This window comes from Rhopilema esculentum, chromosome 18 (assembly GCF_057945365.1).
Source record: "Rhopilema esculentum isolate cy_ngs chromosome 18, ASM5794536v1, whole genome shotgun sequence".
In the NCBI taxonomy this organism is placed as follows: Eukaryota; Metazoa; Cnidaria; class Scyphozoa; order Rhizostomeae; family Rhizostomatidae; genus Rhopilema; species Rhopilema esculentum.
Window position 1 is genome coordinate 2,803,076 of NC_142832.1, and position 27,604 is coordinate 2,830,679.

Below are 27,604 nucleotides of genomic sequence, written 5' to 3' on the forward strand. Positions count from 1 at the left end.
ATAAACGCCTTTTTTATTAACAAACTTTAATTAAAGCTCCTTGCCTTCATTCAATGCAAAGACCATTCCTTTTTTGAAAGCGTAAAATACCATGTTAAATGCCTTTTTGTTTCCGAGAACGAAAATGCAGGACACATGCTTTTCACTGTCGTGTGCTCTGGGCACCATTCCCCCATAAACCCTTACAGAAGCGATTGATTTCATTTTTCAGTTGTTCACCCCCTCTTGATGTATTGTTGCCTGCACTGGACAACTTAGGCTACTTTGCGTTCACTCTTATTTTCCCCATTATTTTGATATGGCTGAAAAAAAACTTTCTTCCTTGCAACCTGTTACATGAAAGGAAATATCCTGCTAGATTACAGAACATTACTAAATAGTTTCGCAAACATTTCTGCAAAGTATTCAATAGGAATTCTGAATCCCGTTTTTTTTATTTGTAGTTCTAAGTAATTGAAAGTTTCACGGGTAATAACTCTGGAAAGATTACATTTTTCCTCATACCGTGAAGTATAACTTAAGCCATTGCTATGGCACCAGGGTTTGTAAATATGTGTATTAGTAGATTCCGATGCAAGCATTTTTTGAGTTTCTGTGTAAAACATCGCCCTAGATCTTCACTAGAAATTGTTCTTAAGACAACCAAAGGACAGTTTTTAGCGGACTTTCAGTTGCACAGTTTAATAGCTGGTAAGATCTGCTCTGTTCTGCTAACATGACAGAAACACATTGTTCTTACGCTCTACGCTGTTCTGAATTTGGTGCGAATCGAGTCTGGATGTTCCAAGAGAGTGTTCTTATAAAGAAAAAGAAGTGTATTTGATAAAACTATTCGACGAATATTTTATGTGTTTCTGGGCAATTTACGCAGATAACTTGTCAGATCCCCTTTCAACACAAAGATACTTTAGTAGTTTAATGAAATACTAACAAACTTTCGGCAAACATCTAACCCTTATTTGTTCTTTGAATATACACTTTTTCTTTTATAGAAAGACTGTTTATAAAAATATTTAGGCTCCGAATCATTTAATTTTTAAGAATATTATAAGAATGTTGCTCAGCCTCAGTTCATTTCCAGCAGTTGCCTGTTTTGGGATGTTCATAAAAGGATATCGTAGGACTGAAATATCTCGTTTTACAAAACCGTGGTTTTTATTCAAGAGCAGGTGATGTTCCTTTAAAACCTTATCAGATTTGAAAATGTAAGAACATTTATTCTTTCTTTCGAAAGAAAGCAGCAATTTCTTACAAAGATCGAGGCTTGGAAAACTTTATAGTATTCTTATTGAAAAACAAGAGTGTACCACAATAAACATTTTCAGTTTGTTTCTTCTTAGAACAAAAGGAAGAAACTTCCATGGTTAAATGTATTGCAAAGAAAAGATTGTGTTTTCTTAATTTAGCTTAATTTTTAGGCATACATGGTATAACGATCTGATGTTTTATAAATATTATTTTTGTAGCTCTGTACCTTTTTGTATTTCTCTTTAAACTCGATATCATTCTGCTTTGTGTAATTTCTGATAACTTTTCTGTTTTTATTTCATTCCCTGCTCAGGGATGGTGAAAATAAAGTTGTCTTGCGTAACATAATTTCTTCTCGCTGTGGGAATCGCCTTCAGCGTATTGGCTAGTTCACTTAACTGTCTGACAGCGCATTTGTCAGCTTTTTCTGAATAGTCAGTCCACCTTTTATCAAATATTATTCGATTAGGCATGGATTATCAGAGTTTTTCACATGTTATGCTATTGAACATTGGATTATCAATGACTAATAGCGTTTATCGAATGGTTTACTATTAAACATGGGATTGTTAGTAATTTATAGCTTTTGTCAAACGTGTTCTCTTAATATGGATTATCAGTGACTTGTAGCGTTAATCAAATGTTATTTCATTGAACATGGGATTATCAATGACTTATGGCCGTTTTTCTTCTTCTGGTGTCATGGCATCGGATTCCCCAGACAGATCATGGTGGTGCGTCCTCCTTCCATCTTCTTAGAAGAACTATTTCTTGCAATCTCGCCTAGTTGTTTTTCATCTCTATTTCCCTACATCTTCATGAACCAGTCTAATATCTTCAATCTCTGTCTCCCTCTTGTTCTCTTTACGGCCATCTCAGCCTCTATATTCTTCCTTTTTATATCATTTGTCGAATTTTTCACTACTGCTCATGGGATTACCAGTATCTTATTGCGATTATCGAATATTTTGCTATTGAACATGGAACTATTAGTAATTTATAGCGATTATTGAATATTTTGCTATTGAACATGGAACTTTTAGTAACCTATAGCGATTATTGAATATTTTGCTATTGAACATCGAACTATTAGTAATTTATAGCGATTATCGAATATTTTGCTATTGAACGTGGAACTATTAGTAATTTATAGCGATTATCGAATATTTTGCTATTGAACATGGAACTTTTAGTAACCTATAGCGATTATTGAATATTTTGCTATTGAACATGGAACTATTAGTAACCCATAGCGATTATTGAATATTTTGCTATTGAACATGGAACTATTAGTAATTTATAGCGATTATCAAATATTTTGCTATTGAACATGGAACTTTTAGTAACCTATAGCGATTATTGAATATTTTGCTATTGATCGTGGAACTATTTGTAATTTATAGCGATTATCGAGTATTTTTCTATTGAACATATGATTATCAGTAATCTAAAGCGTTTTTCAAATGTTATGCTATTGAGCAACATGGGATTATCAGTAACCTATAGCGATTATTGAATATTTTGCTATTGAACATGGGGTTATAAGTAGCTTCTAGCGTTTTTCAAAATTTGTGCTATTGAGCGAGAGATAATGAGAAACTTATCAGTAACTAACGTTTATCTCCTATATATGAAAAAGAAGGTAAAGGGTTATGGAGTGAGATTACCAGGATAATTTTCGGGGGTATGCCCAGTGCATTGGCTTAAGGGTTATCTTCCAAAAGACTGCTCGTCACTCAATTCGTGATCATTCTGTGCGTGCAAATTCGTGTTGAACATCCACCCAAAGGCCTCTTAAACCACTGTCTATAGTCATTGTATTAATAAGTTTTATTAGGCAAAGTCCCGGCTAAATTGTGTTCGGAATAAGCACGCATTAAGTAAAAGGCAGAATTACTTAAAAGGAATAAAGGGGGTGATTTTCCAGTAGATATTGAAACTAAAGCCTCTTTGACCTCGAAGGCATTGATGATTTCCGTCACTGCCTCAAATGGCCTTCAAGCTCGAGACGCACGTTCACTCTTTAAGGAAACCCTTTATAAAGATTAAAGTCGTTGTTTGTAGCAACAGATCCGTATTAGAATTTGTATTTGTCTGCAATATCAATTTTCACCGATACATAATAGAAGACCATGGAAACAACGAGCTCGGGTATTACCATTGGTCTTATCTACATCTTGAAGTAACCTCACAAATGAACTTTTCAGCATATCTCGCAACATCTACCCACCATTAATAATCATTATCAGTAGAAGTATTGAATCATTCAAGAAAGCTTTCATTTTGACGTCAATTGAAACCAACTCTTGATAACCATTACGAGTAAGAACAGAGAACTAGGAATGCAACAAGATACGCTTTCGAAAGCAGCACTGATCTCATCTAATCGATTTTCCAAGTTTTATTTTAATCAGAATAGAAACTAGTTTACATCTTGACAATCGCGATTGAACAATTTAATGAAAATATTTTGTGGCAGTGGCTGGCTATCCTGTATGTTACCAGACCAAATGCATCTAATTGCTTTGAAACGCCCTGTTATAGTTGTTTTTCAGGGGGAAGGTTTTCCAATTTTTGACTTTTCTGGACTGCGACGAACAAACGAAGAACGACGGTCTTCAGACAAGGACGATGCAGCATAGGAATATTGACACCCCCTGCCCAAGAGAAGGAAGGAAGCCCAAGAGAAATTATCCTATACTCCAGTTAGATTATTTGATCTCTGGGTTAAGGCCATTCCTTCACTTGGGAGTTTCTCCAGCACAAATTAAAATTTGGGTATTCAGTGAGATCATATGCTTAGATGAACCAAGGCGGGTGTTTTTTCTTTCCAAGTTTTATTTTAAGCAGAATAGAAACTAGTTCACATCTTGACAACCGTATTGTCACTGATGGCATTACTTCTGCTATCAACTAACATCAAGAAACATCAAGATATCTAACTGAACTGTCTCAATAAGTAACTGAATGATTGGATGCCATCAGTAACTTCTAGCGTTTTTCAAATGTTATGCTATTGAGCGTGAGATTATCAGTGACTTATCGAGACAGTTCAGTTAGGTATCTTGATGTTAGTTAATGACCTCGGTTACATGTTAGTTCAATGACCTCGGTTATATGTTGGTTATACGATCAAATGAATGGGGGAAGGTAGTCGATAACGATCTCCAGTGAGTCCTTAGTAACTGTTTTATTCAAAAAATGAACTGAAAATATCTAAAAGTTCCTGTGTCGGTGATCCTTACTTGGTTCATTTCAGCCCCTGAACAGCTGCAACTTTGCCAATGGCTGGTATTGCGTCACAAACATTTTAGCTTTCGCAATAGATATTGCCACCCTTGATTAAACTACTGCCCAGTTCTTGCCATCACTATCACACGCATGGTCAGAAAATACACATAAACAGTTTAAAATCATTTAGAATATAATTGCAGCAATTCGTCAATTCGATTTTACTTGTTCAAGGCTATTATATCAATCTGTCTATTTTGTGTTATCGTTCATTGTAAAGGTCTTATCCGATAATTGGCGTTGAGGCTTTCGAGCTTATGATAATTTTACTAATGAGCAGCAAGTTAGAAAAACTTGCAAAAGTACAAAACAGCTATCAGCGTCCATAGATGATACGTCCTTCTGGCATTCGACGCAACTTCTTGTACCAATTAGTCAAATTTCTCTTTGTTTAAAAAGAACAATTACTTTAAAAAATTATTTTCATGATTCTCTTCTTTGCATTGCAGATTTTTGCATAAAAAATAGCCGTTTAAAATTTCAACCCTAAATTCTTTTTGTTAATCAGAGGCTTTTTAGTACGGCAGTTTCGTTCCTTTAACAGCATAGAGAAGGAACAATTTGGATATATTAATAACTATATAGCTAAGAGGGCGTAGCTTCTTGCCCTTATTTGGTCAAACCCCAATCTTCTAAGATTAGTGTTTCCCTTTAGTCCAAAAAGTTTTAAGGGATTTGGCAAACACTTAATATCAGAGCTAGACGATTTTCCAAGCAAATACTTTTCTTTTAGGAAGCTAACTTAAAATTAATTATTCTTTTCCTCATTTGGGTTCACGATGGTGGCATATGGATTAGCGACCTCCTGTGCCCAAAAGATTCAAATCTCTTGATCAAAAGGCTCATTTCATCGCCTTAGTAACAGTAAACGTACTATAGCAACTATGTATAAACAGAGATCTTAAATGTATTTTCATCCAATTCTCTACAAAAGGATTAACTACCTTATTACTTAACCAATATCTAAGCTTGAAAGTATCTGCAAATATCTTTTCCTTTTTTATTAAGACAACAATCGAGGCAATATGTTCCAATATGTTCCGATGTCTCGAGGCAATATGTTCCTAAACAACAGCAAAATTGGGACTGTTGCATTTAGCGATTTCTACTTCAACGCTAAGAAAGTAAAAATGAATGAACCAGATCTCATGGTTAATTCATCTATCCATTAATGTCGCATATTATTCTGTTAAAGTTCGTCCTTGAATATCTGTACTTGGAAATTTCCTTTTGGATAGCCTGTTTAATAGAAAATTCTTAAAAGCCACGCCACTGTATATTTTTTTAGTTGACGATGTTAGGGGAAGGCTCATGAGCCTATACTAAAGCCCTAGCAAAGGAATAGAGAAAGGATTAGGAAGTGAGAGAGGAAAAAGCAAGTTTGTTTACCTTCGTTTTGAATAAAGACAGGTTGTAAGAGTCTGGAAAACAGGAAGAGTTTAGAGCATTCCAAAGATTACAAGATCTTAGGAGGAAGAAAGAGTGGGATATGATGAAGATGGAAGGAGCTACCCCACCCCGTAACCCCTTCGAACTGCTCGATACCTGTATAGTTTGCAGGGGCTCTTTGAAACATTCAATTGAGATTATGTAAGACCCTTTCAGAACTCTTCATCAATGCTCAATTTGAACCTTCAATGGATTTTGCCATAGCAGCAATTTACTGTTCTTTGTGTAGATAGGAACCTCCAGTAGTGCATCAAGGAGTTGTATTGGGGTGTAATTACCCCCACTCTTGCCAAAACATAGTCCTCATATTTTTTCTAAAAAATTGAAAAATGCATAGGGTAGGGGTAGGTTATGTTTTTTTATTTGCTGAAGGAAAATACGCCTGGTATTATTCATGATAAAGGGAAAAAATGGGGTGTAGTCTCATGGGTCATGCCGATTACCCTATTCCTCTGCAGAAGCTGGCCCCTCACTGGGAACCGTCATTGCAACACAAGGGTACACTTAGCTAATAAATTTATAATTTAGTGCCCAGGCTTCTACCGTTAGGTGTAGCCTGATAAAAAAGGTAATTGTCGCAAATCGGTTTTAAAAGGGTTGCCCGTGATGTATTATGATACTGAGATTAACGCGCATGAAAAGAGATTCTGAATTACTGTTTGAAGTTCGTTATATATGAGAGACTTTCTATCCTTGGCATAAGAGCCAAGACAATTGGTGTATTGAAAAAAGGAGAGGAACAGAAAAGCAGAAGCAGATGCATGTACAGCTAAAACAAAGAAAAAGTAGAAGTGACTTAACTGATGAACGTAAAATCTGGAACAAGGTTACGCATCGGTTAACCCAGAACCAAGTATTCCTTTCAGGGCCCGCACCACTGGGCGGGCCGGGGTGGCCATGGCCCCCACTATTTTGCGAAGCAAGTAGTTTTAAAACTGCAATAAAAGTGGTAAGAAGCCTTGAACCCCTAAATTTCTAGCCTTGCCCCCCTCCACTTAAAAATTCGTGGCGCGGGTAATGTCGTTGGGTTAAACAGGTTGAAGGTAACTTCCCGTTTGAAGTGCGTTATAGATCAGAGGTTTTCTAGACCGTGCTCCAAACCCCCAACTTGAAGGAAGAGGGAAATCTACTCCAAAAGTTTTCTGCCTTTGGGAAAGAGCCAAATAGATTTGTATGTGGAAATATAGATAGAAGAACAAAGATACAGAGAGGTCGAGGAGCTCACAGTTGGAACGAAGAAAAAGTAGAAGTGGCTTTACTGGTTAAACTGAAGCTGAAAATTTGAAACAAGGCTGAGCATTGGTTAAACCAGAGCCAAATTTTCCATCTTTCCACCTAGACTAGACGCTTCTACTATTCTTGTCTACTCTCTTCTATTTTCACGTTCAAATTTATGTGGGTCGGGTGCCTGGGGTTCAGGTTTTCCAGCTTTTTATTTTTTTCTTTCTTTATTTAAAGTTGGTACAATTTCTAGCTATGCATACAAGCTAATTAAAACCAACTAATTTAAATTACCAACGCTAAATATAATATAAATCAAATATAACCGATGTTACTAACATATTCCTTGCAAAGATTACAAGTACAATTAAACGATGTAAATTCTGAGAATTTTTTCTTGAAAATTGATAATGTAGGGGAGTACTTTATCTCATTTGGAATTGAGTTCCATAATTGGCTACATTTGTATGATACGGAGCTTGTGTAGGAACATTAGGTGGGGGGGGGGGAGGGGTCTTTGTCTATTGTTGTAAACAGGGAGATGTCACCTTATTTTTTCTTGGAATACATCTTTGTATACTTTGAGCCTATAATAGAATTTCAAATAGTTAAAAGGGTACGATCAATGCAGTGCATTATTTATCAATGTGTGTAGACCTGCAAAGGGCCCAATCTTCTTTCCATAATGCTGAAGAACGTCAAGATATATCTCTATTAATTCAGCATGAGTTTGTTTTGCAAAACCATGCATACTTGACAAAACAAAAACTCTTCAAAACGAAGAGATAAGGCACCCCTATTTGTATGTACCAATGAAAGCAACATTGAAGAATACTGGGCTACTTCATTCAGTCTAACTACTCAACTTTTTGTCGCGTTATCCAATGGTAATCGATAAATTTTTGCAAGAGGCTCATTGCTTCTGCATAACACTGCAAACTTTCCATCTGCTCCGCCTCCTTGATACCCTTTTAATTTTCTTAGATCATCTCTCCATCGAGATTTGTTTGGCATATTTCATGCTGCTCAGTACGCATGAAACTACTGCAGAATTTATTGTTGTTATGAACTTACCAAATTTTATCAATCCTACTCAAACAATTTTCTAATCATAATTTGAATCAGAGACTATTAAAACTAGCTCTCATCAACCGCAATGGATTCTTTAATCACTTCTATAGATTAACTGGCTCACAGAGGAACTTTCCAATTGCTTGAAATATTTCATTTTCAACCACATGCTAGTTGTGGGCTGTGACGCCCCCACACTACCCCGCAAAATCAAATAGCAAAAGTATAAGAGGCGTCATTAGAAATTAATAAGTGCTGAAGAAAATTTTCACTAAAATTCTGTAAAGATACTACTAAGATTAGATTCTACCCAGTACCTTCAATGTAATTTCCCATGAATATGGTCACTGGTGAAGCAAGCTGCTAAAGAAGATAGTAGTAGGGTTATGGGCGTAGCCTTCGGAAAGTGCACAACTTCTTACATCACTAAAACGCCTTTTGCATCGCTTTAGAGCTACAACCTTCTAAAACTGCTTTTTTTGGTAAGAATTTTGAAAATGTTAACAAATCCCCCTCCCCAATATATACTCAAGCACCAAAAAATATATATTTATTCATTATTTACGGAATAAGTTAAACCATGCTTTGGGAAAAGAAAGGGGGGACAATTCCCTTCCCGAATATTTCTTTATGCCATCACTTAATTTTCTTCAATACTGAGTGCAGATAGGGTGCGAGGGTGTGCACTACATACCTATGCCACCCTAGATGTGTTTGGTCATTTGTGTCAATTGATATATCTCTCGTGGACAGGTTTTATTCTCGTGGACAAAAGGGCTGCAGCATGCTCGCGTAGCGGGCGTGACTGGGGCTTATCTAAAATCGAAGCTAATTTGATTCTCTTTATTCTAGGTTCTGCATACAGTATCAGACATAAACAGTCTTCTCTTCTTGTACAGAGAATAAAAAGGTGACTATAGTTTCTCGTTTTTGGAATATAAGGGTGTAGAATGATATATAAACGTATATTACCGAATTCCTGCAGCCCCATGAATCATTCTAATAATAGACTTTCTCTTGGAATATGATGCTGGAATTTTGAATACAACGTATGAAAATGCTGACGGAAAAAGTCTATAACGAAATTTATATCATCAATATATGAGAATTGAGCCAAGTCAGTACAAAAATGGAATAGTATCAAAGAAACTATCGTTCCAAAAAACAAGGAGACTAGAGGGCTTTTACTTGTTTCATTGAACCAGGAAAGGCTGGCAAAGAAATAAAATATTTAGGTCCAGATTGCGCTAATCTAAAGGTGTGGCCAACTTTTTACTTTTTTGACATTGTAAGTTACAAAAACGAGTGCAGAATGAGAGAAAAAGCAATAGTGGATATAATGGAAACATATGATACATACAAAAACATTAGCAAATTGTTTTGCTAGCGGAAAAGTGTTTTGATGGATGATGATCCAGCTGGTGGAATTATATGACAATTTTAATCTAATGATGCAATAGAAGAGAGCATGAGCGAGCCGTGAAGAAGTGAAGCATCTTAGTTCTGAATCCAGGATGTTTATCATAAGCTGGTGGCGCATATAGTCAGATATTAACCGCTGACTTTAGGAGAAGGAATTTTTAGATAAGAAATTTTCAACTCACCCGTTTATCATGTTTTAAAAGGGTTATGTCCATGTTTTGGTATGTGACGCAAGCCTAAAAAGAGATAATACTGTCGTAAAGTTTGAATTTTGGGTTGCTTATGAGCTTAATACTTTTGACATTAATCCACTTAAAACTGCATGGTAAGAAAGGAGTAAAGCAGAATGTAAAACCAAAAGATCTGAGTAATATAGCGATCGCTAATGCTAGTTGATCATTCTAGCATTAGCAATCGGGCACAGCTTAAAGGAAGTGAAGATTCAGAGACGTATAAACCAGGGAGCAAGAGCGCAAGAACCTCGTCCCGAGGTTTAAGTGAAATTTTTAGTTGAAATTCTTGCTGTCAATTTCTTGCTGACTGGTGACCGTGATCAGTGCCCTTCCTAAAGTCGTAGCTCAAAGTCATGAATGCTTCCAACATCCATGTTTGATTCAATTCATGGCTTTTTTGATGGAAAAGTATTGATCTTTAATAGAGAAAATCATTATTTCATTTAACTACTTTCTAGAGACTGAAGAATCGCAAAAAGAGATGTTCAGAGGGTTGTATTATTCACAGTATCAAGTAAGACCGAAAGTGCACAAGTGCAATTAGAAACGATTTCCTTTTTTAGGATCTATGTGGATGAAAGAGGGTCGTTACCCAATTAGAGGTAAGTCTAGTGTCCTAATTTGGCCTTTTAAGTAAAATTATCTGAATCTTTCTATCTGTCTCGTAGATCTTTTACGATTTATCTGTCTTACAAAAGTGACAGTCATTTAACCTCTCTTAACACCGTAACGTAAGCTTTTTAATAAGCAAAAGTATCATTCAATCTCTGAATTAGAGAAAGAAGACGGTTCCACCTAGGGATTGTTTTTATCATATTTTCCCTTCTCCTAATTATTTGCTGGGTCAGATTAGCAATGCTGAATCTAAAACTGCTTTTGATAACTCAAAGAAACAATGAACGGTAATCGAAAATTAAAGTGAAAATCATATATAAATACAGAGGATAAAAGCATTTGCTGCTTTGAACTGGCTAATAAACAGCTAAACTGACTTTTTTAAAAACTCAAAGAAACAATGAACGGTAATCGAAAATTAAAGTGAAAATCATATACAAATACAGAGGATAAAAGCATTTGCTGCTTTTATCTGGCTAATAAACAGCTAAACTGACTTTTTAACATACGAATAGAGCGTCTTATTTCTCAGAGCGTTTAAGCAAAGGCTATAGTTAAATCATCCAGGGGCTCAAGTATTGGTTTTGCATTATTCCTTTTGTGGTGATAAGAGTCTTTCGATGGGGTGAAAGGGGAAATAGTAGCCACTGGCTTCAAAAGCACTAGACTTTGCCAATGTCTATTCAGGCATTTCGGTATATTTCGGGGTCGTGAAGGGGGAGATGTGAGACACAAATGATACAGAAGTAGCATCTCTTTGCTTATCTCTCCGCTTGATCTATAATCATTGAACAATAATGAAAGAAATGGTTTGTTAAAACTGTGATACCACTCTTTGGACACGCTTTGGAGTAAAGAAAACAGCTAAGAATTAACGAAGACCATCACTTCACAAGCGGATAAAACGAGAAAATGTTAATGCTGTTAAACCTCGTATGTAACATCATAAGTTAGAGCTTAATTCATTCAGCTGTCAAGTTCAAAATACTTACCTGTATGGAGGTTAATGTTTATCTTCTTAGAATAAATGGAAACGTATCTTTTTGATTCTAATCTGGTTAATAATCAACAAGCTTACGATTGTTACTAAGGTGCAAGATTATCCTACGTCTGCAGGATTCTGTTGCCCGGAACCCTCGTGAACGTCTTTTGTTTCTCAACACGATCGGCATCTGGGATTTTCTTGTAGTAATTGACTTGGTTTTCCATGTGGGTTTTTAAAGTTGTAAATTCTGCAATACAAGGAAGCTGGGAGGATAAAGTGCCCAATGCTAATGCAGCAATTCAAATATGTGTTTGCTTTATAAACATGCACCTTAATTGACCAGACAGGTTAAGACCTGTCCTGTTCAATAAACAGTTTCTCCAACTTGATAAACCAAGAGATGTGTAGAACACCCTGGCAGTCAGACTCAAATACGCCCATTTGATGTCGATCATAAGGAAGTTCGTATTCATGTAAACAATCCAGCTAAGAGAAGAGTATTTTTGGGAAATATCTTATAATTGGGTAATTACAAAGTAATGGAAGGCCAAATCAACAATAACGAAAGCTTGAACACCGTTTTCCGTATTCCTGAACATTGGATGCCGGTGGATCAAAGATAATAAATCGAAATTCATGTCTGTATCAATTGAAATAGACTGACAAAAAACACGTCAAAAATATCCCAGTCACTCATTTCCAATGAGTATAAAATTGGCAATGCTCTATAAAAATGCCTTCTTCAAAGCTACTCCAGTAAATCATGCAGCGATAGTTAGAAAAAGATAGTTAAGACTATACGTGGCTCTTTCTATGTTTGTATGCTAAGTTTTCTTGTCTATGACGTCATTGCACTTAATCTTCAAGCATTCAATCAAGAGCAAAGCATGCGTGTATTGTCTCGTTTTTTCGAATAATGTACATAATCAACTTTATTGCAATAGGCACATGGGTACCTGTCTGGTTTTCTTTTTTGTACTCAGTCATAACGTGCTTTACTCTAAAAGGTATAGTAAAATCGGCAATATTTGTTTTATTTTTAAGCCTGAACGTTTGAGAGGTACCTCTTTTTACTTTCCAGATTGAACATTCCCTGTTTTGCCAATTCTAGCTTCTTTAGTATCGGCAATATAATATATGGTGTCCATAAGGGCTCCTGTCTTGGTCCACTTCTGTTCCTAATCTACACAGATGATCTAACATTTTTCTTAAAAAGGAAATTTTATTGTTTGACAACGGTTCTGCGACTTGGCATTCCTTGAGGCTATTTCTTGAACTTCAGCATGATTTTAACCTACATCTTGCCAATATACAGACCTGACTGCAGGGAAAGGAGTTAACATGGTCAAACACAGTTTACGTTAATACTTTGCAAAACAAATATTCCAAGTTTCAGTTTCATCATCGCTTCTCAATCTTACTTGATAACGGGCTATGCTTGAAACGTCGTTAATTATTTTAAAAAAAATCTTTTCCTGGTACAATGTATTTTTCCTGGTATAAGAGGAACAGCATATTGAACAAGTTGCGGAGAGGCATTACAATGAGATAGGAGTAAAAGAGTAAACTTTTGAACGATTTCATATGTACGCTGACGTTCCTTGTTCGCACACTAACAAAATAGGTCGATTATTTTCTTGCAATTCTCCAATTTATTATTCAACTTCAAAAAACATTTGCATCTTTGATTTCTTTGATTCTTTTATTTGGTGTCAATATTTTAATTGCTGTACAGGAATGGTGTGTCCTAATACCGTAGATGGAACTTTTGTTTAAAAGCTATTCCAGTGAAAATTTTGATCACGAAACTTTGACAGCACGATATACATAGCCCATAAAATGTTTTCATTAAATTGAGGGTTTGCATATCCCAAACAATACTTTGGAGCAAAACTGTTTTATGTTGACTTGTGTGAACAAATAGAAATAGTTTAAAATGACATATCAAGGATGTAAAATCACCATTTGATCAAAAACTTTAAATTAGTGATCTTATTTCTTTCTTTAGAAGAGTCGTTATATTAGACCGATTAAGTCTGCCATTTGGTGTTAACTTCTTGCCTTTGACAACCGAGACTAATAAAAGTTAGTCTTGAAATTCAAAGTTTTTCCGCTTGCATAAATGCATGATGCAAAATGACATTATTAATAAAGGGTTTTATTTTCATTTTCCTTGTATGTTTAAGCAGGGACTGGTCATAGTAAATTTCAACGTATGAGCTGCAAAAATCTGTTGGAAAGCTCAGCTCCATGATGAACTTATTGAGCTTCCTTTCGGGAAAGTCAAATTCCAGTCTAGCAAAATATTAATTTCAATAACCTAGACATATCAGACACTGTTTGTAAGAGGAACCCAGTTTATTAGATTGTGTCATTGTTTTCTTTGTTTATAGATGAGCTTGTCTCATCTTCAAGATGAGCTTTCTTTTCAAGATGAGCTTGTCTCATCTTCAGTTAAATAAGAATTATATGTGTTAATTTTTATAGTGCAAATAATGGTGTTGGTACAATCGAACCTCTGGAGCTTGAAAATTAGAAAGAATAATTGGATCAGCTGTTTCAATACCACAGGGGGGGGCTGGGGGTTTAAAGATTACGGTTGGTTTGGCTTATTCGAATAAGCGAACAACTTGGAGGTCATGACCCTAATCATAACACGCCATATAAAAAATTTTGTTCCAAGAAAGTTATTCAACCAAACCCTGACTCTGACGAAATGATTTGTCAAAAATCAAGCCTTCTTTTTTAAAAAGAAAAAGGTTTATCAGAAACAAGCACTAGAATGGCCAAAGCTTTTAGAAACTTTTATTCTAGGCTCAAGAAAAATTAAGAGACTGTAAAATTTTAATTTTTTTGAAAAGAGTCTATCTGATGATTAGGAATATAGAAAACAAAACATATTTTAACAGATAAAATTTGATCTGCATGAATTTAAGGTTCCGTCAATAACAAACCAACTAAAAAACTTTAAGTACTAAAACGCCAAAATTTGATGGCAAATTAAGAAACTTTTAGTATAAAGAGCTGACCCAAGTTTCTTGTTAGAAACGTGTAAGCCAAATTTTTTTAAAATTCTACTGGTCGATAAAGAATCTCATTGGGGTAGAGGAAGATTTTTCAGGAAAGGAGAAGAGAAGGAATCATGCTGAAGTGTAGTACCATCTTTCGGTTAAAATTCCATTGAAATTGCGACGATCAAAACATATTTTAACTGAACTGAACTAGTAAACTGAAGTTTACTGATAAACAGGGACAAATTAATAATTATACATGAACAATTTTCTTTTTTCTTCAATTTTATATTTAAAAACATTCTTGCATTGTGCCACAACAAAATGACTTAAAATCATGACCAACTTTACTACAAAATATTAAGTTGCTAACTAATGAAATTGTCGTATAATCGATATAGTCATTGTTGGAACACACTGATAAGGAGACTTCAAATGGAACAACACAGGGGCATTTACATATTTGAGCAGGGTGTGAGATTTGCTGAACCTGTTTTATGTATCTGATTCTACTTTTTAGCTTGGTGTTGATGATGATAATTTTGGGGATAATAATCATAATAATTATGATAATTATGAGGATGAAAAAACAGTGATTATGATGATGATGATAATGTAAATGACGATTCTAATTATAGATACCGAGTTTGAGAATTGTTACAATTTTGATTATGCACTTGTGCTATTTCATTTCAGTGTATAATAAACATTTGCTTTTAAGCATTTAGAAATGTTGTTATTGATTCTACACATAGTTTATTAATAAGCAATATCTTGAATATAATAATAACAAAACGATATTTTTCTAAATGATAAGACGCTGATAAGCAACAATCAATAAAACCGATTGGTTTTTTTTTCTTAAAAAGCATTGAAGTAATGAACGAAACTTCAAATACCTCACAGTGCCGTCAGAACGAAGTTTATATTGAGGGGGCTGCTCAGTGTTTTCCTTCTCAATTATTGCACTGTTATAAAGGAAACCAACTAAAGATTGACAATTATTGGGGGCCCCAAGCCGGTTCCGACGGGCCTGCCTCAAAGTTGTTAAGGGGCTCGGGGCTGAAGTTCCCTAATAATTGCCAACAAATAACTTGAAAATAAGGTAAATTAAAGGAATTTGGTAATCGATTGTTCAGTTAATAAAACCATTACCCTCATGGCACCCAAGATTTTTGGCATATATGGATTCTAATACCCTTGCTTCATTCGGGTATTTTCCTTTATACCATAGTTATGCTTCGTCATCGCAGCTGAAGGGATTGCACAGTGACCATTAATATGTGCATTCTCAGCAAAAACTATGCCTTTTTCTTCGAAAGCTATCCAAAAACAGTGGAATCAAGAATTCATTGAAACTATCTTACCGGTAAAACAAATTAAATTAACAAAGTTTCCCGGTTGAAAGAATCCTCAGTTCAATAACCTTTCCGTCATAACAAACTACTTGGGACTCCACTGCGTAATTAAATAATTCTTGACAACTGAGCCAGCCCGACTGGAGTGGCCTAAAAGCGCAGACGTATGATACAAAGCTAATTTTTTACTTGGGCAGACATGAAGAATCCGGATAATTTTCACGTTTTGCTGGATGTCATATTTTTAGGAGCGCCTTCCCTGACCCTAGGCGACCTGTGATTTGTTAATGCAGTCAAAAAACTCCTTGGCTTGTGTGACATGAGGTCAATCGGACTATTCTGACCGGATTCTTCAGCTTCGCCTTATACCTGCCACTAAATGGCATACGAGGTTTACTATAGATGCCTCTCGTCCATGCAATATGCAAAAAACCAATCACGGATTTACAATGCTTTAAGCAATTTTATTCAAGCATATTCTTAATATTCCACTCGTGCTAAGCTTGTTTGGACGGGCATTTAAAAATAAATGCAATAATGAACAGCAGACAAATAGTTCTGAAATTAGATACAGAATCAACGATTGCAGTGAAATTCGTAAACAATCCGAGCAAGGTCAGCTAGTTTAAACATATGAATCAACCATTAATCGCTTCTTTGAGGTCATAGCCGCTCCTTTGCTCCTTCATCGATTCGGCTAATCGCTTCTCTTTTTCTATAGCTTTTATCTTCTTCAACTCTTCCTCCAAAAACAAGGTGACCTGACGATGATCAAATGACTTTGCGAAGTCCAAAGCCGTTTTCCCATGCTCCGATCTCTTGTTAATGTTGGCTCCCTTGCTTATGAGCAAACGCACCAAGCCGATATGACCATTTAACGCCGCCATCATCAAAACAGACTTCCCATCAACATCAACAGAATTAACATCCGATCCGTGGTGAATCAAAATTCTCCCAATATTTTCATCCCCACTTGTAGCGGCAACTCTCATAAGAGGGGTCCAACCAGATGTATAGTCTTTTTTATCCAACTAAAAATGCACAACATGAAAATATCAATACCTAGGTTATTGAAAATATTACTTCCAAACAATTCGAAGTATTCGTCAAAAAAAACATAAAACAACAAGAAAACAGAGAAATAACACTGCATTGCTGTCTTTGCTGTTCTAAAACGTCTCTTCTCAAAAACACACTAAACCTAGACATGTACGGACATTTTCAAGCTTCATCATATGGTAAAAGTTTTTTTTAAAAACAACACGGGATTTGGAGCTCAGCCTCTCGTTGTTTAACACTTTGCAATATTAGATACTGAATTCAACATTGCTTGCTTTTTCTTTATGCAGAAGAAAATTGCTTCTTTTAAATCTATTTACCTATTTTACAAAATTACTTCCTAAGACAAACTAAAGCTTTTCATTTGGCACTCTTCAGAGTATTAAGACGTCAGAGTAATGATCGCAAATGTTGACTCAAGGCTGAAATACACTACATAAATCGAACGATTTATCACTTACCCAGATGAAGATCGAAATAGGCCACTCAAAAATGTAAGTAAATGAAAAGCGTCAAACGACATTTTAGTACATCTAAAATTGTATGCTATTCTAAAGCAATTTTTCCGTTTTACTCAACCAAAAAATTGTAATTTATTTTATTCTCTAGAAAAGTTTTCATTTGAAGTCTTAGTCTGGGCTATGCTTAGCATTTTTGCCAAATCACGTTGCTCATTTTGGTTGATGATTATGAATAAACGTGTAAAAAACCGATTGTAACCACATACCGTTCCTAGATAATTAAGACACTGTTTAAATAAGCAAAAATCTCAAAAATTGTTTAAAAATCTATAGTTTATAGAAATAATTGAGAATATAAGTATTAGAAAAATTGAAATGATATTGAAAATATTGCAATGTTACATTAAGATATAATAAAAAAGTAATTTAAAAAGAAGTAATTCAAAAAGACAAAAAATGATAAGAAAAGACAATAAAATAAACTAGCCAAAACAATAACGAACACAGAATAAAAATTAAAGTTCAAATGTTTTTGGCTTGAGCTTAACATCTTAAGAAAATTCTCTGCAATACACATTCAAATAAAGCCTAACCATAATTTCATAACCTATTTAGTGTTTTGGGCGGACTAAAATGCTTCAGGAATTAATTATTTAGTTTCCTTTGAAAAAAAGGTATTTAACATAAATCGTATTTTTGCAAAACGCTCTAGATTTCCTTATTGGCTTTCAAAACCCTCATTGTCTTAATATTTTCTCATATTTGCGGTTGATTTCTCCTACTATATAATTTTGGGTTTAATTATAAAAGTGTAAATGCAATTTGAATTTCAAAAGCAGATTTGACAGGTATGACCAACAGAAGAGAATTAAAATATCCTGGTTGACTTCTAATTACCTTATATAGTTAAAAAAAGAGCAAGAACATTTTTTTGAAAAGACACACACGAAGGGAAGCTAGTCGAAAATCCACAGCATGGAAATATAGAAGCATTTGATTCAATCAGCGATGAAATTATGTTTATATCCATTGACGTGAGACAGGAGGGTACCGGGGGCACGTGTCCCCTCACTTTTTAGAAACGGAGGTAAAGTGCCTACAGGGGTACCCCATTTTTGCCTTCATTAGCCCCACCATTTTCCTTAATTCTTCCCATATTAACCTCCAATATGGATCGGCGTGTGCAATATACAGAATAAAGTTGAATAAAATGCAACGTATAAAGAATTTAGAAAGTAATTAAAAAGAAAAAATAAATTCATTGTGATTTAATAGAATCCTGTGGCTAAATGAAAGTCTAAATTAACACATTAATGAGCAACCCTATTTCTGTCACTAATCTATCAAACAATTAACAAAACATTTTCTGGAATATATAGACCAAACAAACGGTTGTTCCACATTTCCCTCTTACAATGAAGCTACAAAATGTCAATATCCTTTTGCTACTAACAAACATGTTATTGATAAAAAGTTGCATAAACATTTCTTATAAATCCCAAATCCAGCAGGTAATCAAAACTTTGGTGTTTTTCAGACATTTTTGAAAATACATATGTTTCCTTAGTGTCAACCTTGGTATTCGAAGTACACTAAAAATATCTGAACAACCTTTTTCATCGCGTTAAGGCCACCAGTGAACTAAGATAAGCTTCTAACCGAAAGAGGCTTAGTTATCTTTGAATGAGGATGTTCCAACTTGTTTACCTCAACTCCTTTGCTAACCAACCACCGCACGACTTCAAAGCTCTTCCCATCAGCAGCCCAATGCAGAGCAGTTGACCCGGTCTTGTCGCGAGCCCCCAGATCAGCTTTGTGATCATAGAGGACTTCAGCTGCATCTAATTTTCCTATAGATATAGTAGAATCTGTAACTCATTTCTCATTTAATCATGTTCAGCTAGAACAACTTAACAACGGTCTTAAAAATCAGGAAACAAGGATTTACAATGCCTGTCAAGAGTTCTTGAGACACGAAGCAATGTGTCTCATCTTTATATTTTTCTCATCTTTTCACAAAAAACCACAAATTTGCCCCCAATTCCCAAAAAAAATTATGATGCAATGGTTGAATATGACATTGAGAATCGCTGTCACTACTTTTAATATTTTAGAAAAGTTTGGTGTTCCTTGCTTCTAGATAACTTACTTTCTAAACCTTGATGTAAATATTATATCGACAACTCCAATATATAACAATCATAAACACAAACATTACATCAGGTCAATTATGATACCAACTAAGTCACAAAATGACAAAAAAGCACGAAAAAGCAGAAGAGAATAATTCGTATCTAAGGAATAGTTTTCGCGCGATAATCAGCGAACTTGAAGTATTAAACTCGGACAATAATTAAAGCTCAATGGAAGTTAATATCCAGGTGGAGAAGAATGCAAAGAAACTACCAATCGAACACACCATCCTTTCTCTCATTTCAATATATTTACACTTAAGATGTGCAGCATATTCAAAAGAATCGTCACAAACTTCGTTACCTGCGTAACACCCAACCATAAGGGCAGTTTTGCCACTGCTGCTTTGATAGTTCACATCTGCATGATTCTTTATCAGCAAGCCCATGATTTCCTTATGACCCTTTTGAACTTAGAAATGAAAGTAAAATAGAACAGTTTTAATTTCTGCCTTCAAAAGGCTTAATTTCGAAATGACACGATGTATGGTCACATAGAGAGGAAGGACCTGAACAATGCTCAGCAAGTATAGCTTTTCAGTGACCTACAATGCCTGCCAATAGTACTTGGAACACCCACCAATTTACGCTGCATTTGATATCTTTCATTCCTTTCATGAAAAATAATTTGCTACGTCCGCCCCCTTCCCCCTAAAACAATGTTGATGATTTAGAGAAATATCATAAAAGAAGCGCAAAAGAAAGTGCTTCCTAAAATCCTAACCCGTTTGATAGTAAACCAACATTGTTCCGTGGGGGAGAGGGGGATGATTGGTTTTGACCTTGGAAATTGATGTCAGTGTTCCAAGACCTTTGGCAGGCATTGTAAAACTACTTTCAGACGCTAGAGGCGAACAATACAAAACAATACAAAAACAATGACAATGTTTTAGAAAGTTCTGTCAGCTTGTTTTCTGAGATACTTGAGATTGAGCATAGCTTAGCATTTTTGTACCTACTGAAATAATGGTTTTCAAAAATATCGCTGTTAAAAACTGAACAGCGATGTTGGAAATGATAATGCAATTTCAACTATCCATTGATCCCGAATAAGCGGGGGTTCTAATAAGCAAGGGGGGGTTCAAAAATTTCTTAAAATCCAATAAGCGGGGGAGGGGGTCGAAATAAGCAGGGGGGTGGGGTGAAAAAATTGGTGTAAAATAGTACTAAGCAGTGTTAGAGGAAAACGTCAAACATCAAGATGATAGTTTAAAAACAGAACGGAACAATAATGTCCTACTACTTTTATCAACCAACTCAACCTCAGTTGTTCACCCTTTTTGAAGGGCCTTCCTACAAAAATTGAAAATTTTAGAGGGCGTCCTAATAAGAGTGGGGGGTTGGAAATTTCCTCGAGAAAAATATGATCCCCTTTTGAATAATCTAAAGCCAATGGAAAATTTTGAGATGTCTTCTTGTAGGTACTTGAAGGAACTTACCAGCTATCATCAAAGGAGAATAACCATACTTGTCTGGTGCATTTATAAGTTCTTTATTCAATTCTAAGGCAGAAAAACATAAATTATCAAAAAGAAATGAGACAATAAACATCAATTTAGAACAGTGTGAAACATGAAGTCCAACATTGCAAAATAGAATCAAATATAGTTGTACAGTGATCCATTGAAAAACATGAAAAAAAATTTCCAATCGGCAGAGCCCAATTGTTTTTTCATCAAACAGTTTTGGAACTGAACTACATGTTTGCTTTTTTTCTGATTTGCCAATTTTGATTAATAAATGGGTATATTTTCCATCCTTTCTTTCAGGGCCTTATTCTAATGCTTTATATCCAGAGAATTGTGAGAGGAAAAAGCTTTTTGTATGTTTCAAAATGCTTGCTTTTTTCAAAGACATTATTGAATTTTTTACTGCCGAAATTTATTCAAATTTTTCCCAAATCTCAATGATTGCTAAATTTGTATAACTACCAAATAAAGCTACATTTCAACTACGGATGATCATGTTTGAAAATTTTGTTTCATCTTTCTTGTTGCTTTTATCCAGAAACAATCTATACAGTGATTTCTCTTAGAGCTGTGAATGAAAGGGCTAATAAATAATTTACATGAATTGCTATTTACCTGTACAATCTTGCTAATGGATTAAGTTTTTATGTGCATCTTAGCATTGGAAAGATTCTCATCCTTCATATTGGTAAGATGCATTATAAAAACATGCAACTACAAAAATACCATAAAGGGGATTAACATGAAGAAGAAAGCAACCTTGCGAACCATGCTGTATAAATTTGGGGAAGAATTTATTTCCTTTTTGGTAAGACAGTTGTCTGGGTGATTTTCAACTAACTGCTGTTTTGATAATCTGCTTTGTGCAAAGTAGCAGTCTAAAAGCCTTTATGTGGTCAACCTTGAACTTTTTAGTGGAGTGATGGTGCCTCTGGATTAGAGGAAAATCTTTGCAAGTCATTTGCTAATCTTATATTCAGAGAGAAAATGTTATCCTTAAACTGATTTGGAACAGACAAAAAAACCTGGAAACAAATTGAAATTTTACCATAGAAGGTTGAAAATCCACTCTCCCAAACTTTAATTGCAACAAAATAGTGATCAGAAAAAATACATACACTACAGTGTTTGGATTTAAAAACCTCTATAGACTGAAAGTGTTTTCAGAATGGCGATAAAAGTAAAACCGAAACCAAAATGAGCAAGGAGCAATGTGAATGCATATTGTGAGTCTTACATGCTACTTGAGAAGTTAAGAGCTTTTTGTATTTTGTTTAAGGTATTTACTTTATCTGGAAAAGTGATCAACCTTGAGAGCTTCACCTTGTGAGGTAAGCCATGTGGGCAGTCCATTACTCTCTGGAAATTTTCTCATGAAATAGCCTGAATCAGTGGACCAACTCTAGTTATACATTTTCAAACCCAAACTGACTGCTTGATCAGCACACAGCTGGTACCATTGAAACTTTATTGGCTCTAAGCTTGAAGTGCTCTGAGATCCCAGTTGGAAAAATTGAATACAAATGAGCTGCTTATAGATTTTGAAAAAATCAATATCATCAAAATTTTAATTTACCCTTGATCAATCTTTCAACAGCTTCGATATCGTTTCTGTTTGTTGCCTTGTGAAGATCTTCACTGGATGGTGGCTTTTTTGTCGTTGTCACTTCAATCGCAGCACTCCATGGACTAGCACCGTTGTCATTTGCAGCTCTCAGTCGATATCTATACGATGTTTTTGGCTCAAGACCTTCAAACACATGCCTAGATGAGAATCCACTATAAACTGTTCCATAGCTGCGTTGACCTGAACTAACTTCTTCCTCCTGTACGACATAGTGCAGACGATTGTCTAGCCGAGTTGCTGGAAGACCAACATGTTCTGGATCTTTTCGGTAAGTGCCCCAATAAAGCTCAATTGAGCTGTGTGTTACTTTTCCAACAATTGGTGGGTCTGGCTTCTCTGGAGCAGACATTGCATTACTCGGTGGCCAGTTAAACCTCTCACTAAAACCTAAAGGTAATAAAATCAGAGGCTAGTATTCTAGATTTTTTCAAACTTCCAATTAAACTCAGCGTCTACCTTGTAAGATTCCTTCCAGAAATCTACCTGCGTGGTGTATAATCGCGAATACATGTTAGCAAACCTACAAAACCTAATTACAAATACAGTCAAACCACATCGAATGAATTTTAATAGCTTTTCCTTCAAATGATTCAAAGTTCAAGGAAACTTTACCTTAAAGATTTAACAGTGGTTTCACATTTTGGAGTTTGAAAATCTTGTTCAAGCTGAGCCAAATGATCACCCGCCATTTCTAATATATTACTATGACAACAAGCCTAGCCCCGTTTTGGTTCAGATTTTTGATTGGAATAATATAGGCTTTTCTCCTCTGTTTTTATTTCCTTTCTGCTATTCTAACTATATTCAGAGTTTCTCTCGATTTCTGATGGCAGCTGGGTGTCGTCTTTATTTTTAAACGATACTTATGAAACGGCTGCTTTTTAAATATTAATTATCTAGTTCGGATAAAAAGACCAGTTTTACGTTGAAACGATTAAGTGAATTCTAGCAAACCTTGATTTTTTTATCTGGTACAATCGAATATTTTAACCCGTTGCTTTATACAGAAAAAAATCGTCAGATAGCACCCTCATGGAGTATAATCTTCACCTAATGAGAGACTGTTTCTAAGTGTGAATGTAAACTTCCTTTTCATTAGGTTATCACCAATTCAGGAAGACAAGATGTTACGAGAGAGGGTGATCGATACAGAACCTACTTCAAGCTTTTCAAGTAAGTTGAAATTTCTGACAAAATTCAAAACAAGCAATTTCTGGAAAGAATCAATTAAGGATCATCTCTTGTCCTGACAAAATGTCAAACGAGGCAAGCGAAAGGGTGTCGTGTTTCACCAAAGCACAGTTAGCTGGCTAGGCATATGACAAAGTTTAAAGATTTCTCAAGTTAATAATCTCAGGAAACAAAAGAAAAGGCCTTTTCCTAAAAATATAAATCAGAGCTGCGGCATTCAAGTTTTAAATTCTTCGATAAACATTTATCATTTGTATATTATCTGTTTGTTTGAGAATTGATTCGCTTGTTTGTTACCAAGACTGGTCTGGGCTTTGGGCACGAATACCCGTGTTTTCAAGAATGTCTCAAGATGATTCCTAAAGAAAAGCTACTGTATATAGGCATAAATCAAGAGAAAACAACGACGATACATTTCTCATTGAATGTATTATTTTTTCAATTTTCACTTAAAAGCTTTGTAAACAGTTTTTTGAGACAAAGACATAACGAGATCCAAAGCTGTTTGGACACGTTATAGACAAGTGTCTGCAATCATTCTTACTGAATTCGAGTTATTTGCATTATTTATCCAAACATCAAGGCCACGAATTATGAGTTAAAATCTCCAAAATTCATTAGTTTGCTTTGCACGTGTCTTGAATTGATCGATAACTTCCTCTTTAGTAACTTTAAATTGCCTTCTTGAGATTTGATAGTTTCAATAAAGGAATTGCAAGCATCTTTAATTTTAGATCCAGCATCCATAGTTTTTGGAATTTTTGACTAATTTCCACTTAAAATTTTTTTATACATGTTTCTTTCTGATAATGCTAACCATGGTAACTTTTTCAGCCAATTTGATAAAGTGACTAAATTCGTTTATTCACTACAAAAAAGATCGAGTGTGCGGTAAAAATATTGACCTCTATGTTATTAAATGTTTAGAAAAAAGTTATTTAAAAAAGATAAGAATATTCCTATTTTGTTGTGTGTGACTTTTCATTAGACTGTCACTAGTTATCATATTGTTAATATAAACTTTAGTCATTTTTTCTATAGTTGTTAAACTTAGCAATATGTATTATAAAAAGACTCTTAGGGGACAATGAAGCGGAAACTAAAGTGAAACTGTTTAGCCTAACAGTTTTTGCGCTCCCGTATTCTCAATTCGTGCTCTGTCGCCCTTCCTTCAAGAAAGTTATGCATACAGTGCGGATATTCCGATTCTTCACAAGACCCTTTTGAAAATTTCATAAACCTACCCTGAAAGTTTCTTTTCTGTTTTTCTTCTTGGTGGTACAAGACTCTTCTCATTCTCTTGCGTAAAATATTAGGTCATCTTGCAAAAATGTATAAGTACAACTTAAAACAGTAAATACTGAAAGAATGCTAGAATGTACCACGGTTAAATCATTTGGTATCGAGATAATCATTCAGTGTTATGGTATTAAACATTTTACTGATGTTCCTTACCTCAGTTTAATCTATCTGCAATCCGATCACAGTAAATATGATGCACTTTGCTGCTCAATGTGGCTAAAATTCTTCGTTTGCGAAATCGGTTTATTCCTTGTGAGTACGATATGTGCGCATCGGGGTTTTCAAGATGGTTTTTCTAAGCTTGTATCCGAGTCTTGGTTAAATGAGGTAGGGCGAATTAATCTGTAAACAGAATCGTCTTCGGTACCACTCTCTGTTGAACGTCTATTAAGAACCGTACTTGAAAAACTAATGCCCTGACCGCAATTTCAAATAGTGCCCTCTGAATAATTTACATCCTTATGAAGTCCTCGCAAAGGTGACCCAGTCAAGTTGCAGGATCAATGGCTGTGTGACCCAGCAGTCGATAAGCAATTCATCAAAATGAAGTTTCTGTTCATTATATATGCATCCTGATTATATAAAATAAGCAAAAGTGGAAAATCGTCAATTAAGTCGTTGTTTCACCGCTCTTTTGACATGCACGGTGTAATTTTACATTCGTACATTGACAACGTAACACCAAGTCTTCCATAAACAAAAAAGAAAGCGATTTATTTCTTTAAAGAAGAGAAGCAATCTTTCAAAAACAGATTTCTGCTACACAGCAATAAGCAGCTCTTTTTTCGAAGTGACGTGCAAAGTTCTAAATCCATGCCTTTCTAGATGGTGTAGTTTTGACAATTCGTATAGCTTGATCATACAACATTATTAAGAAATTTGTTAAGATCCTATATGAAATTCTATGCAAAGTTTAAAATTAAAATCGAGAATCAAACATTCTCGTCAGAAATCTGGCTTTGTCTGAAAGCTGTTTCGTCCAAAAACTCTAAAGGTTTAATCAAGTCTTATAACAGGGACGACGGAATACTTATTGGGTGAGGGCAGGCGGGGCTCTAGACAAATTGGATAGATTTTATAGTAGTTTTTTCACCATTTTCTTTGATGCCACAAAAACACTAACTTTAAAAAATTTAACAATAACGTTAACTCATTCAATCTCGTCACATATGACTCAAAACTCGTAAACCTTAACTCAGAATTAAAAGCAGGGATGGATATAGCACAAGTGCATTAAAACTAGGCTATGACATATACTGGCTGATTTATAAATAGTAATCGCTACATATTTTAATTCTAGTCGTTAGTGATATTTTACACCATGTATACCATACACTTTTGTTCTAAGATTTGAGGTTCTGTGGCTATATCTAGTCACATAGCTTACCTAGTCAGTCAGCGGCGTTGCCAGCTTCAAAAAATTGGGGAGGACAAAAACATATTCTCTCGACTTCATACTCTTAAAAAATCCTTTTTTTAGCATTTTTCAAATTTTGGAAAAGCAACTTACTCAAGCAGCATTTTTTGTAACGGTCGTTTTTTTGCCAGTGCAAAAATCTAAATCAATCTGATCAGCCCAACTCCACCCCCCCCCCCCCCCCAGGTTTTTAAACGGATTTTGAGAAACTAGAAAATTGACTTCTGGGAAAACCGGGGTGGACTACCGTGACAACGCCACTGTAGTCAGTAAAACCTTTCATGTTAAAAGTTTTATGTTTGCCTTTTCTAATAAGCCACAATTAAACAAGCAAAATTATGCAATCATTAGCCAGATGACTGCATCTGAAAGAAAATACCACAAAGGCCATAAAATTGAGTAATAATAATTTCAAGGCAACAACATTTCGTGGGGTTTCTTTTCGATTGGAGAAACTTTCATTTGACACAGTTTCCAGCATACCCTTTGTTATAAGAAAGAGTATAAAAATAAAACAATTGAGACAAGGAAAAACCTTGTCGTGTACTTCTCTCGATAATTCAAGGCTCTTGCGTGCACAATTTAACATCGATTGGCATCAAACTATAAAATCTTATGTTGATATCTCTTTTGTGTCAACTTTAAGTGAAGAGAGAGGGTAGATCTTGAGCTACACACAAGTGCTACCCGAAAATTTTCATCCAGTATTTCTCAGAACTTCACCCACCGAGAGCAAATCACCCTTGAAAATCTCCTACACCTTTTGTGAAAATCCTATTGGTTTAACTGAAAATCTCTGGAAATCCTTTTGTTTTAAAGAAAATCTCGTACGCTATTTGCAAGAGTGAATTGCCCCTCATCACCTACTTGACACGTTGAAAAATATTTTCAGGCCAGAGACACACGTGCATACACTATGGTTATGATTTTTTATTTTTCACTTAAAAGTTCACGGGCCCCTTCCCCTGAATTAATTGATTTG

General features: G+C 35.2%; 1 protein-coding gene and 1 long non-coding RNA gene across 6 annotated transcripts in view; one reads left to right on the forward strand and one right to left on the reverse strand.

Annotated features, from left to right (window-relative positions):
* Positions 1-14,601, forward strand: part of LOC135696689 (uncharacterized) — a 36,355-nt gene extending 21,754 nt beyond the window's left edge. Inside the window, exons 3-4 of one of the 4 annotated variants that reach the window (XR_016144836.1) lie at positions 9,133-9,190; positions 10,394-14,601. This is a non-coding gene — a long non-coding RNA (uncharacterized LOC135696689). Of the gene's footprint in view, positions 1-1,340; positions 1,922-9,132; positions 9,629-10,393 lie in introns of those variants that run through there. The other 3 variants (XR_016144838.1, XR_016144837.1, XR_016144835.1) reach the window with 3 other exon arrangements.
* A 209-nt stretch (positions 14,602-14,810) lies between these two features.
* On the reverse strand, positions 14,811-25,755 carry LOC135696679 (fibronectin type 3 and ankyrin repeat domains 1 protein). Of its 2 annotated transcripts, none has more exons than XM_065216155.2 (6): positions 25,359-25,755; positions 22,662-23,099; positions 21,056-21,118; positions 19,921-20,028; positions 19,132-19,274; positions 14,811-16,935 (listed from the first exon to the last, which is right to left on the reverse strand). In XM_065216155.2, the coding sequence occupies exons 2-6, from the start codon at positions 23,059-23,061 to the stop codon at positions 16,543-16,545; spliced, it is 1,107 nt and encodes a 368-aa protein (XP_065072227.2). In that variant the 5' UTR covers positions 23,062-23,099; positions 25,359-25,755; the 3' UTR covers positions 14,811-16,542. The 2 variants fall into 2 exon arrangements, with proteins under 2 accessions (XP_065072227.2, XP_065072226.2); XM_065216154.2 differs by lacking the exon at positions 25,359-25,755 and adding an exon at positions 23,325-23,449.
* Positions 25,756-27,604: the final 1,849 nt, after the last annotated feature.

Bases quoted from the DNA above. Each gene is read 5' to 3' on its own strand.
- LOC135696679 (XM_065216155.2), bottom strand. From the start codon at position 23,061: ATGTCTGCTCCAGAGAAGCCAGACCCACCAATTGTTGGAAAAGTAACA. The intron at 21,119-22,661 runs GTAAATTAAAAT...TTTCTGCCTTAG, and splicing joins TGTTGAAAGATTGATCAAGG to AATTGAATAAAGAACTTATA. The intron at 19,275-19,920 runs GTAACGAAGTTT...CTATATCTATAG, and splicing joins TATGGTTGGGTGTTACGCAG to GAAAATTAGATGCAGCTGAA.